The sequence below is a fragment of the Emys orbicularis genome, chromosome 1 (assembly GCF_028017835.1).
Source record: "Emys orbicularis isolate rEmyOrb1 chromosome 1, rEmyOrb1.hap1, whole genome shotgun sequence".
NCBI lineage: Eukaryota > Metazoa > Chordata > Testudines > Emydidae > Emys > Emys orbicularis.
This window is the reverse complement of record NC_088683.1, coordinates 143,973,915-143,993,340: the sequence shown is the minus strand read 5'-3', so window position 1 is coordinate 143,993,340 and position 19,426 is coordinate 143,973,915. Positions and strand designations below refer to the sequence as shown.

General features: G+C 49.2%; 1 protein-coding gene across 1 annotated transcript in view; it reads right to left on the bottom strand.

The window, feature by feature from the left end:
• Positions 1 to 10,045, bottom strand: part of LOC135895215 (alpha-2-macroglobulin-like protein 1) — a 50,301-nt gene extending 40,256 nt beyond the window's left edge. Inside the window, exons 1-8 of the mRNA XM_065423290.1 lie at positions 9,978 to 10,045; positions 7,060 to 7,243; positions 5,499 to 5,540; positions 4,916 to 5,060; positions 4,117 to 4,169; positions 2,297 to 2,317; positions 1,436 to 1,604; positions 675 to 759 (exon numbers count right to left, since the gene is read on the bottom strand). Coding sequence (XP_065279362.1) covers positions 675 to 759; positions 1,436 to 1,604; positions 2,297 to 2,317; positions 4,117 to 4,169; positions 4,916 to 5,060; positions 5,499 to 5,540; positions 7,060 to 7,243; positions 9,978 to 10,045 — 767 coding nt within the window. The remainder of the gene's footprint in view (positions 1 to 674; positions 760 to 1,435; positions 1,605 to 2,296; positions 2,318 to 4,116; positions 4,170 to 4,915; positions 5,061 to 5,498; positions 5,541 to 7,059; positions 7,244 to 9,977) is intronic.
• Between the last annotated feature and the right edge of the window lie 9,381 nt (positions 10,046 to 19,426).

Below are 19,426 nucleotides of genomic sequence, written 5' to 3'. Positions count from 1 at the left end.
TTTCTACAAATAAAGGCATTTTCTGTGGGAAATTTTCAATTTTGTCAGGAAAATTTTGATTTTCCACTGGAAAGTCATTCCCAGCATTTTGGCTCCCCCACTTCTTTGCAGCCCACCTAGCAAGCTGCCAGGGGCAGCCTTCCAGGCTCCCACTCCCCAGCTCCAGAGACACCTGCTAGGTGGACTGCTGCAGACCTGGGGTTACCAGGGTTTCCAAGCTTCTGGCTCATCAGCAGCCCAGAAGCCCTGGGAGCCCCAGTTTCCAAGCTCCCAGCATCTCCAAGCTGTCTGGCTCCCTATCTGGCAAGTTGTCAGGGCTCAGGGCAGCATGGGGAGTCTTGGAAACGTTTCAAAATGGTCAAAACCAAATTTGGGAGCTGCGGTCCTGTGGTAAATTCAGATTGTTTTTGTTCTGTTTTGGAACGATGTTTTTTAAATTCAGGAATTTCTCACGGAACAGGAATTCTAGGTTCCGAACACCTCTACCTTGTGCCTCTTCAGACGTGTCTAATGATTGGGTGTTGGAGGAATCTTTTCCTTGCTGTGATTTGAGCCCCCACCACTACGAGAGAGAAGACACCACTGGAGGTCCTTACACTCCTGCCAGTACATTGGCAGCAAGAGGTCACTCTCCGATGTGGGGGATGGGACAGTGACAGAGCAGTGCCACTCACCTGCCACAAACCGTGAACTGAAATTCCTCTTCCGAAGTGGTGACCAGTGGCGGAACGTTAAACACCAGCTCAAACTTGGGCAGCTCTGCAGAAGAGAGTTGGGGCAGGTTGAGGGCATAATCCAAATAGGGGAACTCACCCTCTGCATCCACAGCAGAATCTCTGATACACTGCCCCAGCACTAGATGGATATGGAGAGTAACTCACCCTTAGGAGGGAATAGGTACCATCAAGCCAGGGGTCCCATGGAGAGAGCAGTTGAGGGGTGGAAGGGAGCAGGAAGTCAGGACTGAGTTAACATGGTGACTGAATTCCGCCTCACTCCCAGGAGACTGAGATCCCTCCAGACTAGGGGAGCACGATTGTGTGAAAGTGAAGCCCTGGCCTGATGGAACATGGAGACTAAATTGCTGGAGGAGCTGTCAGCACAGGGCTAGGGCCCCACTGTGGAGGTCTGTGCACTAGTACATATGAGAAGTTGGAGCTCAGGACTGAATGCACATTGGAGCTGCATTCCACTCTCTCCCTCCAGGGTGGGACTGGGGTGCCACCAGGGCAGCAGTGTGTGGCTGTGTGAATGAAGCACAGGATGGAAAGCACTAGGGACTGGATGGGGGGAGGGGACTCTGTACCCCAAAACTGCAGTTTACCTAAGCGGAGAAATCTAATGAATAGAAACATGGACTCTAGCAGGGAGGCTCCCATTACAGGCTCCATTCCCCAGCTCCTAATGCTGTCTCACACTTCCTTCTGAGACTCACCATATTCCTCCACCTTGAAGGTTGCCTCAAGCCCTCGAGGCATATCCTTGCCCACTTTGATCTGGTATTTCCCCGTGGCTGCTTCAGAGGCCAAGGGGAAGGACAGATCCACAATGCCTTGTCTTGGCTTCACGTCCACCCACTGGCTAATCCGGTTCCCATGGGGATCCTGTACAGGAACACACATGCATAATCACATGTGTTCAAATGTGCACTTCTGCGAACAGTCATGTATGCATGCACAGCCTCTCAGAAGCACAGTCACACACACACACACACACACACAGAATGAGTGAGGACAGTACCAGGGATCACAGCCCCATGCATTGCCCCGATGGACAGGCTGTCTGAGGGATCACAGCCCCATGCATTGCCCCGATGGACAGGCCGTCTGAGGGGGTCACAGCCCCATGCATTGCCCTGATGGACAGGCTGTCTGAGGGATCACAGCCCCATGCATTGCCCCAATGCACAGGCTGTCTGAGGGATCACAGCCCCATGCATTGCCCCAATGCACAGGCTGTCTGAGGGAGTCACAGCCCCATACATTGCCCCAATGCACAGGCTGTCTGAGGGGGTCACAGTCCACCCTGAGTCTCCTCATCCTCTATTTTTGGGGTTTTTTTTGGGATAGCTGGATAGTCCCCTCATTTACTGTTGCTTCAAGTCATGCCTCTACTTTTGCCCTGGGCCATTAACCACTGGTAACACGGCAGGGGCAGGGTCTTGGGGCAGAGTACAGCCAAGATGCAGATGTCTTATCTCTGAGGTAGCAATTGAGGGCATGGCGCCCTCCTGGAGCACAAATGGCATGATGGAGGAGAGAAGAAAGCTCCCGGAGGTCAGCTCCTGGTCACTCACCTCCAGCAGCACCAGGGGATGCTGCAAAACACAAGAGAGAAACAACATCACTTACGTAGAGAGCAACAACGTTCACGTGCCCCAGCATCATTAACACCCAGACACCGGCCCCACCTCAGGAGAGCCTGCCCCTAAACTCAGACCCAAACAGTCCCCATTTCACACCAAGGTCTCTGCTCCCTTTGCCACGGGAATGGAGGGGGCTGGGGAAGTGACCCCCAGAGGTGTGTTTCCCATGGAGTACCAGGCCCTGTTGTGGTCATTTGGCCTACAAATGTACCCTAATTGTGAGCTCAACTGTGAAGTGATTCAGGCACTGTGTTAAGATCATGCTTGGTAAACAAGACAGTGAGACCAAAAATCAATGAACCAAAATTGGTAATTTGGAAATTCGGCCTAACTGGTGGACAGAATAATAGGGGACAGGCTATTCCACCCCTCGCTCCTTTTTGGAGAGAAAAATTGGTGACTGGAGCAAGTTTCACCATCATGGGTGCCATCCTCACTGTCCCCTGGAACCTTTATTCTAATCCTGAGAGACGTCCTAACCAGACTGGGACAGAAAGGGAAGCCAGATGACAGTCACCTCTATCAGCTTCAGCTGAATCCCAAACACCACCTAGGATGTGAGACCACACAACCCCCGCCCCTGGTGCCCCGCCCCCTTTGTGTGCTCTTTTCCTTCCCCACCTTATTTCTTCTCTTTCCTACCCCTCTCCTGATGGCACTGAGTCACAGAGCACAGGTCAGCTGACTCGGGCTCAGGCTCGTGGGCTAAAAATAGCAATGTAGACATTCGGCTCAGGCTGTAGCCCAGGCTCTGACCCTTGCCCTCTCGCAGGGTCTCAAAGCCTGGGCTCCAGCCCAAGCCTGAGTGTCTACATTGCAGTTTTATAACCCCACAGGCCAAGCCCTGTGAGCCCGAATGAGCTGACCTGGGCCAGCTGTGGCTGTTTCATGGGTCTTTTATTGCAGCATAGACACACCCTCAGAGTCTGGCTTAACTGGCCAAGACTGTATCTTTTACAGCACTGCTGTAAGCCTGTGACCAGAAAGAGGCAACTAAAAGCAATGCCCTAACCAGCCTGATGTTGATAAAAGTTTGCCAGGTCTTAGGCATGGCACATGGGTTTGTCAGCCACTCCCGTGTTTTTCCAGCAGTGAGGTTGCAAGTGAAAGTCAACCTCAGAGACAGAAGCTGCATTTTCTGTCTTTGCTGGTCTTTTCTCTTCCCCTCCTGTGTGTGTTTGTCTTGTTTTGTCTTCTTAACAACAGCAGCAGCAACAGCTCCAGCCCATTTCAACTAACTTCTCTTTCCCCCCAAAAGACAGCTATTACCATCTTTGATGCTACCTAAAAGCCTGTCAGAAGGGGGGTTTCCTTCTAAAAACTCTCTACAGCTAAAGGGAAAGGGAACAAGGGATATTATTTAAATGAAAGCCTTACTTAATACTTTACATTTCAAATGCATTAACTCTCTTTCCTACTTTTCTGGATCTTTAATGAAAGGTTAGCAGGATTTTTAATGGTGTGTTTGCCTTGGTAATAAGCAAGCTGAAGTGTCTGTATGCCAAACCCTGAACCTTGTTTGACACTGTTTATGCTAATACCTTCGGCTCTCTGGGCCCCTTTATTCCAGTTAAATTAAAACAACAGGAGCGATCCCAGCCCTATTCTCTGTTAATAGGGGGCACACGGGGCAGGTTAGGTGTCTCTCACAAGTGTAATTCCTGTGGGTATCACTCTGTTTATCTGCTGAGGCTTGGCACACTCAGCACACTGATGGCCCCTACTTCCTGGAAAGCCAGAGGGATACTCACCACTTTATCAATGGCCTTAAAATCCTCATCAAGGGTCACAATTCGAAACTTCACTGAAGAAATATAGAAAGCACAGCAAGTTACTCAGTGTGCAACAGACCCCTGGATAGCTCTGTACCTCCCTTCCTAGTCTCAGATATCCTCTCCCTGTTCTTATCCTCAGAGCTACTGACCCTTTCCCGAAGATCCCCTGCAATAACACACTTCTGCCTATGTTGGTTTATATGGAGATGAGGCCTGGTAAACTCATTACATGTGTCCTGGAATAATAATAATAATAATTAATAAATAATAATTTAATTTTATTTATTTATTTTATTTATTATTATAAAACAGCAGCTCTTCTTGCCCCTCCCACCTGTTGTCTGTCTGGTCTATTTAAACTGTAAACTTTTGCGGGCAGGGACTGTCTCTCACTGTGTGTTTCCCCAGCAGCTAATACAATGGACATTTGGTGTGGTGTTTCTAGGTGCTGCTCTAATACAGACCATAATACTCTGGCAAAAGCTCCAGGGGATGTCCCATGACCTGAGTAGCCATGGCCTTGCTTTCAGGTCCCATCTGAGAGACAGTACTTCCACCACCATAGTGCCCCTGGGGTCAGTGCTGACTCAGAGGGGAGAGCACCTTGTAGTGACACACCCACCCCACTCCCTGCAGCACCTGGTGACTTAGGGATCTATTTTCCCTCAGGCCCTGTCCTGCATAGCTGGTTATATCTGAGGAGATCACCATCCCGTGCTGTGGACAGCCACCGAGTCCCCACCCCCAAGCTCCACGTGCCTCTTGCCATTCGTACCTGTCTCTCCAGGTTTGTAGAAGGGCTTGTCTGTGTCTATGACAATCCTTGTCTTCTGTCTTCTTACCAGCACCTTCTTGCGGCCCTCGTAGCTCACCCTATCCCCCATGTGGATCACTGCATGTACAGAGGCCACTTCTTCTGCCTGAGAGATGCAAAAGAAACTGGCGCCTCAGTGGCGGGACTGAGAACCGGAGGCCACCATGTGTGGGGAAGCTACTCTGCCAACCCACCCAGGGTAGGTCCTAGGAGACAGGCCTTTATCTGCTATCTCCTATGTTCCCAGGAGATTATGGATTTAAAAAAATCCCCATTCCCCTTATCTCTCTCCAACCTCCACAGCCTTTTTCCTCCTCCTCTTCTCCCTCCCATACCCATTCTTGGGCTCCCCTTGTTCCCCCTTCTCCCTCCTCTGCCCATCCTCCTCCTATTGTCTAGGTCACCATTTCCCCTCCTCCTCCTTTTTCCCTGTCTCATCCCAGCCTCCATATCTTCTCCTCCTCTCTTCATTTAGCTGGGAGGGGGGTGGATTGGAGCCCTCTGGTTTATGGGAACAAAGTGGGTTGGGAGATGTGAGACTTACTGGTTCATTAAACTGTTTTCCCCCAGGAACGAAGGCTGGCACCTGCAGAATGCAGGGGAGGGGTGAGTTGAGGCAAGAGGAAAAAAGAAAACAAATACATCAGTGAGATTTTATTTCTCACACACCAGAATGGTAAATGGCCGCAGAGCTAAACAACCCTGAAACTGCAGGACATTGGAGATCTGGATCCAAATTCTGTGGCTGGCGCCCATTTCTAGCCAACCTGATCCTACAAGGAACATTTGGAAGGATAAGGAGCAGGAGGGGGCATGGTGGGAGGTGGGGCACTCATCCACGTGCAGTGATGACCCTTGATTTGTTATTGTAGGGTTGCACCACTTGAAGACCAACCTGTAAGCGGGACCCTGGAGACAGTATTCTTGGCCTAAGAGAGGCCATGTGTCATCTAATGTGAAGCCAACTAACACAGCACTGGTACGACTATTATACTGTGCACAGTTCAGTGCACCTCAGTACCAGGGTGAGGTCAATAAAGCCCAGGGACATCCAGTGACGAGCACCACAAATGCTCATTGGGGGAGGGATAGCTCAGTGGTTTGAGCGTTGGCCTGCTAAACCCAGGGTTGTGAGTTCAATCCTTGAGGGGGCCACTTAGGGATCTGGGGCAAAATCAGTACTTGGTCCTGCTAGTGAAGGCAGGGGGCTGGACTCGATGACCTTTCAAGGTCCCTTCCAGTTCTAGGAGATGGGATATCTCCATTTAAAAAAAAAAAAAAATGGTTAGAGAGCAGTTCAACTCTGAAAAGTGACGCTGTAAGAATGGCTTTGTCGGGCTCCATGTTTGTCGTCTCTCAGGCTAGATCGAAGGGATTCAGTTTCCAAGTAGAAAGATCTTTTCTAACCGCATACTCCCCCTGGGCTCTGAGAGTCATACTGGGCTCTTTCCTTCACTCACATCATCACCTGCAATAAAGGCTCTGCAACGAGAACTTAGTAATTCTTTTGTTGATACACAGACCAGACTCCAGCTCCCTCTCACTGGGCTGGGCTGACTCTGTGGGGAGAACAGGAGTGAAAGGGAGAAAAACCAATGTGTCAGGAGAGTCAGGAACCATGAACCTGAATGCACATAGAAGCTTGTGTGTTACTGCGTAGGAAGGGAACCGTTTTACCTAGTCACATTTTAGGGCAGAACCACACTCTTAACAAACTAGAGTGACTGATTTATGAGGAAAGATGAAAAGAACTTAGTCCACATACATTAGATTGGTTAATGAATTACAAATACTTGAACAGTGTAAACACCAAGGAAGAAGAGGGCTGGTTTTCCTGCAGGGTTTAACTAGGATTAAATGGCATGAAACTGAGCAAAGTAGTAAATTTTAGTTTAAATAATGGAAATCTTTTCTAGTCAGTTAGACTGTTGGATGCTCTGCCCAGGGGTGGTAGGGATGGACGGAACCTGCTTGGTTAGAGAACTCAGGGTAGCATCGCACACAGCAGTGGGGTATAGCATAGCATGCACTAGGGGCACAGGGCTCTTTTCTGACTTGGAGGCGAGAGCGCTCCCTATAGAATCAGGAGCAGCACCTGAGCTCACCTTGAAGCTGATGCACTCAAAGATTCCTGGCTTCTCCACATCCTTCTCCACCAGGGTGTGATTCTGGGTTTGCATCTCCAAGGTGACAGCCAGGTGGACAGTCTCAGGGAGGGAGCTGAGGTGGATGCATACCTTCTCATGGCCAAGATGGTGAATGATGGCTGGGATTACTACCACATAGTAACTAGGAGAGAGGAGGAGATGGGGAAAAGGGGGGATGGGTAATTCAGTGTCTCAGGTGGGCAGGCCAAGGGAGGACCTCTCTACTGCTCCAATTGAGGAAGACACCATGGATCGGAGAGATTTCATAGACCGTGAGTGGGGGAACTTGTGGTGCAATTCCCTTCCCATCCCAGGAGGAGGCAGTGTGCCCAATATGGAATCAGAACATGGCACAATACCCTGGCATAGTTCTATCATACCTAGGAGATGGGTGTCTGATTCAGGGCAGGAGCAGTCTAGTCCAGTGTGTGCAAACTTTTTCAGTTGCATCCCCCTTACCATTCACAGAATTTGTCATGCCCCCCCCCCCCATTACTTGTAATTTGAAGTAATCCCTTATATCTGCGCTGCTGCTGGTGGCGGCACTGTCTTCAGATATGGGTGGCCGGAGAGCAGCAGCTGCTGGCTGGGTGTTCATGTTGTTTGTGGCGTGGGAGGACTATTGTTTTAATCCCACTCCCGTCCTCGCAATACCCACTCTAATTTTATCCTGCTCCTGCTCCTGCTAATATGGCACTGGGTCCTGTGGGACCCATGGGATCCCAGTTTCTTCCTCCTCCCACCCCCCAAGAACCTCTTGCCACTCCACTCCCCACCCCCAGTTTACACATCACTGCTCTAGCTCATTCCTCAGGTCCTCATAAAAAAAACAGTAAGAGAACCAAAAAATGCCACCATGGCTAAGCAGCAGAGTTGAAGAGGGGATTAGAGGCAAAAAGACATCATTGAAAAATTGGAAGTCAAATCCTAATAATGAGGAAAATAAAAAGGAACATAAACTCTGGCAAGTCAAGTGTAAAAGTATAATTAGGCGGGCGAAGAAATAAATTGAAGAACAACTAGCTAAGAACACAAAATCTAACAGCAAAACAATTTTCCAATACATCAGAAGCAGGAATCCTGGGGACCACTGGATGATGACGGTGCTAAAGAAGTACTCAAGGAAGACAAGGCCGTTGCGGAGAAGCTAAATTAATTTTTTGCATCAGTCTTTGCAGCAGAGGATGTGAGGGAGATCCCCACACCTGAGCCATTCTTTTTAGGTGACAAATCTGAGGAACTGTCCCAGATTGAGGTGTCGATAGAGGAGGTTTTGAAACAAATTGATAAATCAAACAGTAATGAGTCACCAGGACCAGATGGTATTCACCCAAGAGTTCTGAAGGAACTCAAATATGAAATTGCAGAACTACTAACTGTGGTATGTAACCTATTCCTTAAATCAGCCTCTGTACCAGATAACTGGAGGATAGCTAATATAACACTCATTTGTAAAGAAGGCTCCAGAAGTGATCCTGGCAATTACAGACTGGTAAGCCTAACTTCAGTACCAGGTAAATTGGTTAAAATTACAGTAAAGAACAGAGTTATCAGACACATAGATGAACACAATATGTTGGGGAAGAGTCAATATGGCTTTTGTAAAGGGAAATCATGCCTCACCAATCTATTAGAATGCTTTGAGGGACAACAAGCATGTGGACAAGGGTGATCCAGTGGACTTTCAGAAAGCCTTTGACAATGTCCCTCACCAAAGGTTCTTAAGCAAAGTAAGCAGTCATGGGATAAGAGGGATGGTCCTTTCATGGATCAGTAACTGATTAAAAGATAGGAAACAAAGGGTAGGAATAAATGTTCAGTTTTCAGAACGGAGAGGGAAATGGAGCTGGGTCCCCCAAGGATCTGTACTGGGACAAGTGCTGTTCAACATATTCATAAATGATCTGGAAAAGGGGGTGAACTGTGAGGTGGCAAAATTTTCAGATGATATAAAATTACTCAAGATAGTTAAGTTCAAAGCTGACGTTAAACTGGGTGATGAGGTGACAAAATGGCAGATGAAATTCAATATTGATAGGTGCAAAGTAGTGCACATTGGAAAAATAATCCCAACTATACATACAAAATGATGGGGTCTAAATTAGCTGTTACCCATCAAGAAAGAGATATTGGCATCATTGTGGCATCCCTGAAAACATCTGCTCAATGTGCAGCAGCAGTCAAAAAAGCTAATAGCATGTTAGGAACCATTAAGAAAGGGATAGATAATAAAACAGAAAATATCATAATGCCACTATATAAATCCATGGTACGCCCACATCTTGAATACTGCATGTAGATCTGGTTGCCCCATCTCAAAAAAGATATACTAGAATTGGAAAGGTGCAAAGAAGGACAATGAAAATGATTAAGGGAATGGAACTGGTTCCATGTGAGGAAAGATTAATAAGACTGGGACTTTTCAGCATAGAAAAGAGACAGCTAAAGGGGGATATGATAGAGGTCTATAAAATCATGAATGGTGAGAAAAAGGGAACAAGGCCAACACCCAAGATCTCATTTTCAAGGCCGTGACCAGGGTGGGGCAAGTGGGGCAGCCGCACAGGGTACAAAGCTGTGGGGGCGGAAAAATGACGAAAAAAACAAAACAAAACAAAACCCAATAGGTGGCGCAAATATGCTTGCTTGCCCTGGATGCTAAAATGCCTAGTTACAGCTGTGCTCATTTTCATAGGTGCCAAGCAACCACAACTCCTGTTAAAGTCACTGGGAGCTGCAGGTGCTTGGCACCTCTGAAAATAAGGTCCCCAGGAGCTCAGCACTGGGATTCTAGCAAATTCAGCCACCTCCCCTCCTCTCCCCGCAATGACATTCCTGTCTACTGAGTCCCAGCAAACAAAAGTGGAAAACCTTACGGATTCAGAGTTGCTAGAGCTGCAATTGGGAGCAGAGCCAGGGCCCAGAGGAGCGATACTCCCTGCATTGCTTGGGCTGGGACAGACCGCTGGTGAGATCCACACTTAAGTCTAGAGCAGCTGGCTATCAACGCCAGGGGTTGAGTCCTAAATATCCCCCCAGAGACTCCTAAGTCCAAAGGGTGCTTGACCCATACAGTGTAAGTATCTCATCTCCCCCGGGCTAATGACATTGACAATATTTACCGACCTCCACTAGGAACTTGGCAAAAGCCACATAGGCCCAGACCTCCTCCCACCCCATTCTGGAATGTGTCTGTGACCAAGTGTGTAAAAATACTTTGATAGTGAGTTATGGATCTGGCGAGCTGTAATACAGACTGAGTAGGTATCATGGGAGTAAGAATCTTCACATGTGTCTGGCATGGCACATGACTATAGCATGCAGTGAAAGTTAAGGTCGTGCACCAGTCCCCATCCCCTGTTCTCAGCCCCTCCGCAGGGGGAAGGCATCTTGAGTGCTGCCACTATCCGTTCACCTCCACCCTTTACCCACCTCATCCCCACCTCAGGGAGATGGCACCTTTAGATCCGCTGCAGGCTGTCATCTATCTCACCACTCCCCTCTGTCACAGATCTGGTCAGGCTGCCCTGGCTGGCGGCCCACCAGATTGCTGTGAGAAGACAGTGGCTGCATCCCTCGGTGTTTTAATCCCCCAGAGGCTGAACAGAAGCCCAGGCACTATTGCAGTTTTGGGTCCCTAGGCACACTCTCAGTAAGGGATTCCCCCTCTTGCAATGTATTCTGGGAGGGTTTTTATCTCCTTCCTCTGAAGCATCTGGCCATGGCTGGCGATGGGACACTGGGCAGGGTGGGCCAGGGGCTCTGAGATGGCACCGAGCATTCTCTCTCTCAGGGGCTGGGCTGGCTGGGTCTTGCTCACATGCTCAGGGTCTAACCGCTCACCATGTGTGGAGTTGGGAAGGAATTTCCTCCCAGGCCAGATTAGTGGGGACCTTGGGGGGAGGGGGGTTTGCCTTCCTCTGCAGGGTGTGGGTACAGGTCACTTGCCAGGATTATTTGGGTATATCTCACTTACTCATTTCCCTGCCACTGCCTTAATCCCTCCTATTCTCTGCCTGTAGTACATAATAGTCTAGTCTCCTGTGGGTCTCATTTACTTGGGTCTCATTTCAGTTTTGGGGTTTAGTGTGTGGGCGCTGGGGGGTGTCGGCGGCCTGTGTGGTACAGGAGGTCAGACTCAGTGATCTAATGGTCCCTTCTGGCTTTAAACTCTGTGACTCAGTAGCCCTCTGTCTGGCACCCCATCCTGAGAGCTGGGAACATGTGGCCCAGCTGCTGTCCCTGAGCTCAGTGCTGCCTCCTCAGACTCCCCAGAGTTTAAACACACCCTCATTCAGAATCTTGCCCAAAGGTGTGAGCCTTCTGTGTTACCTCTTCAGGGGGCATGGCGCAGGTGTGGCACATAGCGCACGGACACTGCATTGGGTTCTAACACCATTGCTCTTCACTTCTGCAATAAAGCACGAGAGTAGAGATCATTTAGAAAACAACACTCACACTGAAGACAATGTCCCTCACTAGCTCACCCTTCCCTGGGGAGTCCTTGGGGAACTCTCTGTAGTCAGGTAGGCGGGGTACCCTCTGGCCTTACCTGGTTCCTGCACCTGCTTCCCTCAACGTAAACTGGTGGGAAATGGCCAAATTGTCACCATGCGCCATGCACAAAGCTGCTCCAATCCTTTATAACTTTCCAGTCTCCTCTGTCAGGTCACTTCCTGATCAGCCTCAACAGGTGTCCTACCAGTAGCTTTGTTACTAGGTGACCTCTCCCTGTGAAGCGAGTGAGTCCATTATCTAGCATGTTGTATTTCAATGGACTTAATGACCCGCTTTTCTCAGCCCTGTGCCACTGCCCTGTTGGGACATCAGTCCAATATGGAGGAGAAGAGGCAACAGAGAGGGTAAAGAACTGCACATCCAAAATGGAGTTCTGCCGTCTGCAGGGGCCGCTCTAGGCACCAGCAAAGCAAGCACGTGCTTGGGGCAGCCCATTTGCACTGGCGGCAGGGATCCAGCATGGGAGCTGAGAACCAACAGGGGGCCCTGGGAGCTGTAGTTCCTTGGTTAGCTCCCTGCCTATAGAGCCAGCTCTGGAGCAGGGAAAGAACTACATTTCCCAGCATTCCCTTGGTCACTACCAACAGGAAAGAGGGGGAGGGAGTGAGGAAGCTGAGATCTCACGCTGCAGCCTGCTGTGAATGGAGAGCTGGACTGTGAGTAGGGATACCATATTTTAACATTCAAAAAATAGGACACTCCACGGGGAGGGAGGGTAGCCCCACCCTGCCACCATCCACCCCCTCTGACTACCCCCCACAGAAACCCCAACCCATCCAACCCCCCTGCTCCCTGTCCCCTGATCACCCCCTCCCGGGACCTCTGCCCCAACTGCCCCCCAGGATCCCACCCCCTAGCTAAGCCCCACTGGTCCTTGTCCCCTGATTGCCCCCTTCCGGGACCCCACCCCCTATCTAAGCCTCCCCTCTCCTTGTCCCCAACTGCCCCCTCCTGAGACCCCCCCCCAAGTTCCCCCCTAGGACCCCACCCCCTACCTGTCCCCTGACAAACCCCTGGGACTTCCATGCCTATCCAACTGCTGCCTGTCCCCTGACTGCCCCCCCAACCCCTGACCCATCTAACCCCCCTTCTCCCTGCCCCTGACTGCCCCCCCAAACCTCCACCCCATCCAACCCCCCCAGCCCCCTTACCGTGCCACTCAGACCAGCGTGTCTGGCTCCACGCAGCGCCAGACACACTGCTGCATACATGCTGCCGTGCTCCCCCGCAGAGCTACAGCCTCCCCCCCCCCCAGCACCTGCCTTCCAGATTTGAACACCTCAAAATTCAGGAGTGCTCAAGCTCAGTTTGTTCAGCTGTTACTTCATTTCTCCCAAATCAAATATACTGATCCACTGTAACTTGCTGTAGAAAAAGTAGGATAAAATTGAGCAAGAAATGCTTCCCAGGGGTTATTAGGACTGGAATTGCTATTTTCAACAGCCATTGCCTTTGTTGTTTGTTTAAAAGGAAGACAGTGATATTGCATTGGCAAATTCCCCATAGAAAGAAAGAGTGGAACAAAAGAATAATAAAGGCACCTCAACTTTTCTTCATTTATGTAGGACAGTCTTATAATATGCATCCAGATATCCTCCAGTCACACAAGCTGAAAATTGTTCCACTTTACTGCAGTTCTGTAACCATATGGGAACCAATCCTGTCTGTGTTCTGTGCACATCTAAAATTCCTGCTGAATGACCCGCCCTGGGAGTGAGTTACCAGTGACCCAGGGCTGCGGCGGAAGGAGGGTGCAGGTGGGGGGGAATGAGGGAGCCCAGAGCTGGGGTGGCAGGGGGTGTGGGTGGGGGGGAAGAGCCCAGGGCTGGGGCAGCAGGGGGGTCCGGCGAGGAGCCCAGGGCTGGGACGGGGGGCAGCCAAAATTTTTTTTGCTTGGGGCGGCAAAAAAACCTAGAGCCGGCCCTGGCCGTCTGTCACAGATACAAAGGGCCCCTGGTGTCAAACATGTAACCAGGGTCTAGGTGAGCTCTCCCCTGACATCTAGTGATGAGCTGAGGGAAAAGACTTCAAGAGCAGACTATTTGCATATACACACTTACTCTGTCTAGATGTGCAGCAAATGGAGCTGCTTTGCCAAAGTGATCAATTTTGGCTGGTTTTGGGTTACAAATCACTGTAGCATTTGAATGCAGGGGTAATTAAATGTTGTTATCTTTATTGTATGAGTAAAGAACAGCAGAACTATACTTAGCATGCATGGATGGAAGGGGTCACCTTACACTGAACCTCACTTGCTAAGGAGGGGATAGGGGTGCCAAAGACCAGTGAGGCTGGGAGTGGTGTTGGGGAGGGGGGAATGTTATTTGATACATACTGGCTCTTTAGTGTTTAAAGACAGCTGATCAAACTCACTTGTGAGTCCTTGTTGCTGTTTAGTGATTACTAGAACTGATAGTGCTGGTGAGCCAGGTTAAGCCTTAGCCCAGGTACGGGGACACTGTTGCCGTGAAAGGCACTGCAGAGCCTGTACTAGCAGTGAGGTTTCCTGTTATCTGCTGAGCTCACTAGCAGTTGGGTTAAGTGGTGGAACCTCAGCCTGGGCATTGCAGAAGTAGCAGCAAGCAGCAGTGATAATAATGGCAGAGAGACAGCACCAGTGGCAACAGAGAAAATAGCAGTAGTTGTGAGCCATTTGCAGAAGGCAGCAATAGTAGAGGCATTGCTTGATCCCTGCCCCCTCAGGGGTGGGAGGTGAATCCATCTCTGAACTCTGGGCCTTCGCTGACCAAGATCAGCCAACTGGGAGTGGGGCATAGTGCAGGGAGAGGGGAGTGGCATGTTGAAGAAACCTTTGTTCGTTGGACTTTCATGCCACAAGGTGAGAAACTGAGGCAAAGCACAATGTATTGTGGGATGGATGTTGCTTATGGTCACATGCTTTTGAATCATTGTTGTGGTGTTTTCCCAGATTAAGGCTGGCTCCCCTTTTCCCTTTTAATCAAAGTTTTCTTTCGTGATACAGACTCAATGCTTGTGAGAGGGGAAGTATTGCCTCTTAGAGGTGCCCAGGAGGGGGGTTTAGTTTTCCCAGGACACTGGGTGGGGCTCGAGCAGATTCTGGTTTTTGTTGGTAAGAGGAGCCCAGCCTGTGTTGCTGCTGACTGCATCTGGCAGAATGGTTCCAAACAGAATAATTCATACATCATACAGATTCCCCAAATCGTCACACCAACTCATCATCACTCGTCCACCTAGACTAGCTTCACTGCTGCCTCCCTCTGCCCATCCACACGAGCCACTCCCACAGTGTGGCCTGCCTATCCTTCCATATCAGTCATACTTTCAACTACACTACAGGGCCTTTCCACCAACCCCACTCTAAGGGACACCGGTACTGAGGGAATTAGTTCTCAGCCTTCTATTTACTCCTGGTTAAATCAATGTCTAGGCTTTACTCTGACATAGTGTGTGCATGTGTAGTAATCACTCCCTGTACCCATAGCCTGATCTAGCAGACCCACACAGACGTTTAAACCAGCTCAGAAGGGCAGATCAATATATGGGCTCAAAGCTCTGTACGTCCGTGACCCTGAAGCATATCAGTGTCCTGGCATCATTTTATGCAGACTCAGATGATTCTAGACTTCATGGTCCCCCCAATGAGTGGCTGAACTAGTGGGATAGGGTGGACAGTCATCAGCCCTTGACCTGCTGCAGAAACCTTCCCCCTGGCTCCCTTTCTCTGGTTAGTCACTCTGCTATCAGCCTCTGACCTGAGTGGGAGGAGGAAAGAGAAAGGATTGGGGTTTCATTCAAACATAAAAACTTTACCCCTTTATTTCCATTTGTCTGAATTTTCACTGGTGTTAATTTTCTTTAGAAAGAAAAATAGGACTGAACAAATTCAGCTCGGGAGTAAATCCACAAAAGTCAGGGAAGTCACCGGGGATGAATTTTCCCCACTGTTGTTTTAATAAATACACCCTTTAATCAGGGCCGGCTCCAGCATTTCTGCCGCCCCAAGCAAAAAAAAAAAAAAAGCCGCGATCGGCGGCGGCAATTGGAAAAAAAAAAAAAAGCCGCGATCGGCGGCGGCAGTTCAGCGGCTGGTCCTTCACTCCTAGTGGGAGTGAGGGACCTGCCACCCCCGAATTGCCGCAGATGCCACCCCTCTCCCTTGGCCGCCCCAAGCACCTGCGTGTTAAGCTGGTGCCTGGAGCCGGCCCTGCCTTTAATAACACTAGTGGAGCTCCTGCTGTGTCTCCTGCTGCCATGAATGGTGATGCAAGGAAGTAAAGAACAGAGCAGACATCTTCCCACAGAAGCACTAGCAAACCCAGGAGAAGCCTTGAAGCGAGTGAGCCTAGGATGTGGGTTTGTAAATACTGTTCTAGCAGAGTCCACCTGGCCACTTCCCAGTGGCAGTCATATGCCGCCTGATTTCTACCCTTTGGATTAAAAGCAAAGAGCCAGATACAGACACCATAACAGGGAGGGACATGGGTGGTGCTTCAGCATAGACTGAGCGCAAGGGAAGAAGTAGAAGAGCCAGAGAAGGAGAGGTGTAGAGCAGGAACACATCCTTGTAGTCTGAGTCTGCTGGAACGCAGCTATGAAGAGCACAACTTTCCTGTGGAGCTGTGTCCTCCTCCTGCCTCTCATAGCTGGAACCGCTGCAATGACGTAAGAGCCCTGGTTGTTTCATGTCTATATGCTGATTAGTGGGGAATGTGTCAGCGCGGGGGAATTCTATAGTGGCAGCTGCCTGTTATGGGATTCCTGGGACCAAAGGGATATTTCCATAGGGTGTTTGATCTACCCTGTTTCATTCAGTCCTGGGCCTCTGTTTGCTGCATTGCTCTGGCTCGCTGGAGTTCCTTTGGCTTCCCGCGTCCTGGGAAACCTCGCATATCCTGCCAGGTGTCTGTGTGTGTTTCGCTCGGACCTGCCAACGTTCCACACACTTTATTGTGGTCCAGGAAACATTCTATTTTGGACTGTGCTTTTCTTCCCAGAGCCACAAGTCACCATTTAAATCTTCGACCGGGACACTTAGAAGCCGCAGCTCAGCAAGTCTTTAAGCCAACTTTAATGGGAACCTGAAGCTTAGTTCCGCCTGCTTTTCATGGTCCTGCTATAAGTGATTGGCTTTGTGTAGTTGCGGTCACCCTCTGGAGCACCCCTAGAGGCAGACTTTTGTGTAAATCTGAACAGAAATACAGCTGTGCTTGCATTATAGAAGAAAAAAACCACATTGGGTCTCAGCCAGTGCAGGATCATTTCCTACTGTGCGTCATCTGGCATATTGGCCAGTCTAGTATTAAATGTTCCAAGCGCTGCTACTCCTTCCCTGGGAGACTACCACACCACCTGCTGTACCTCACTGTTCGGTAAGATTCTGCTGATGTTCAGTCTAAAAGCTCCTTTAATAGAGTCTTGCATGGTTCTAATACTCTTAGCTTTGACAAGTTGCCAGCTGTCCCTTATGAGTGCTAATGCTCGCTTCATCAAAGCAGGATTCAGATTGACTGATGAAACACGCTTACTAAGAACATAAGAACGGCCATACTGGGTCAGACCAAAGGTCCATCTAGCCCAGTATCCTGTCTTCTGACAGTGGCCAAAACCAGGTGCTCCAGAGGGAATGAACAGAACGGGTAATCATCAAGTGGTCCATCCCCTGTCGCCCATTCCCAGCTTCTGGCAAACAGAGGCTAGAGACACCATCCCTGCCCATCCTGGCTAATGGCCATTGATGGACCTATCCTCCATGAATTTATCTAGTTCTTTTTTGAACCCTATTATAGCCTTGGCCTTCACAACATCCTCTGGCAAGGAGTTCCACAGACTGACTGTGCGTTGTGTGAAGAAATATTTCCTTTTGTTTGTTTAAAACCTGCTGCCTATTAATTTCATTTGGTGCCCCCTAGTTCATGTGTTATGAGAAGAAGTAAATAACACTTCCTTATTTACTTTCTCCACACCAGTCATGATTTTATAGACCTCTATCATATCCCTCCTTAGTCGTCTCTTTTCCAAACTGAAAAGTCCCAATCTTATTAATCTCTCCTCATATGGCAGCCGTTCCATAGCCCTAATCATTTTTATTGCCCTTTTCTGAAACTTTTCCAATTCCAATATATCTTTTTTGAGATGGGGCGACCACTTCTGCATGCAGTATTCAAGATGTAGGCGTACCATGGATTTATAATTCTCTTGGGGAAAATGCCATGAGATCTTTGAATGACATAGGTAGCCAAGAGTAGGACCTTGGTTTTACATCTCATGCTAAGGACTGATTCAATAATGATGGGGGGGAGGGAAGAGAGATTCCAAATAAACGGAGGTCACAAAGGGATTACGTGATCCAGCAAATCAATGCAACAGCTCCTGTTTGCACATTTGCTTCCCACAGCCCAGAGAGAAGAGGGCCACGAATGCCACCACTGTAGCAGAACAAAAAAACCTAGCACAAACAGAGAAAGCCATTCTCAGTTCAGCTCTGTAGATACTGGCAACAACTGGATGCCAGTTCCTGAGGCTGATGCCACACAGGATACCAGCTCACTCCTACCTGGGTATTAAGCCACAATGTAAAAGCTGTCATACTCAAACTGACCAATGGTCCAGCTGCTCATATACCTGGCCTCCTATAGTACTAGCTTAAGCCAGTATCCCTCCTACTACCCCAAAGCTATCTATTGGCCCATCTAGTCTGGTAGATGTAACTGGGAGGCATTAAGGCTAAGAGAAGCGTCATCAAATCTGATGCTTCAACGTAAGCCTGTGTGTCAGAAATAAAACCAACCCGTTACACAGCACTGCTCAATTGACCATGTGTGTTCTGCCTGAGTGTTACATGTCTTCTCTTGAAACATCAAGTACCAGCAACTGTCAGAGACAGGTGACATGAGCAGATGGACCCGTGGCCAGAGCTGGTACAGTAGATAGCAGGATACTGGACTAGATAGTTCAGAAGTTCCCAAATTATGGTCCATCGAGCACTTTTTGGCAATCTGTGGCGAGCTGACTGCTCAAATGGTGCTGGCTCCTCCTTCTTTCCTGCTGCTAAATTGCATTAAAAGTCGTAGTGTAAACACATGGAATACTTCCCTAGTGCTACCCAGGTAAAACGATGGCTGTAGTTGCAACCGGGGTATTCTGGGGTCTGACATGAGGAGTAGGTGGCTGGCATGATGGTGAAGGAGAGGTCAGGTGGTTCCCGTCCGTTGGTGAATTGGAGATTAGGTGTTTGTGAGATTCTTTTTGTGAGATGTGGCCCAGTTTTAGGTATGACAGCTATAACAATGGCATGCAATATCAGTTGTATTAAACCTATGAATGGTTTATGTATGATTGTGTCCTACTCCATGGAGAGGGTTACCACAGCTCCTCCAGGAACTAAAAACAGTGGGAGGTGATTAAGGCGAATCACTGCGAGAGAGTTGCCACCCCCTGGAGTGGTTTGCTTCGACTGGTTCAGGCTGTGTTTTCCAGAGACTAGGAGACAAAGAAGGGCCTTTTGGTATAAGAGAATGAGCTTGAACTGACTCAGGACCTTCTTTCTGGTCCAGAAAACAGGGCCTTCTGTCCATGGGGAAGGGTTGGAAAGACTGCTGTCTACTACGGCCCCATAAGGCTGATGGGTGACCTCTGGTGAGCTGTTAGCATGTCTATAGGAACTTTGATTGTTTCTATGTTTTCTCTGTAATGTTTTGTCCTTAAGAATAAAGGTGCTTGCTTAGAAAGAGCAGGGTGGTAACTTGTAACTGCTGGCAATACGCTGGTCATAGCCCTTGGGGAGAAAGCATAGCGCCGGCGCTAGCCTGTAGGCAGACTGGCTTCT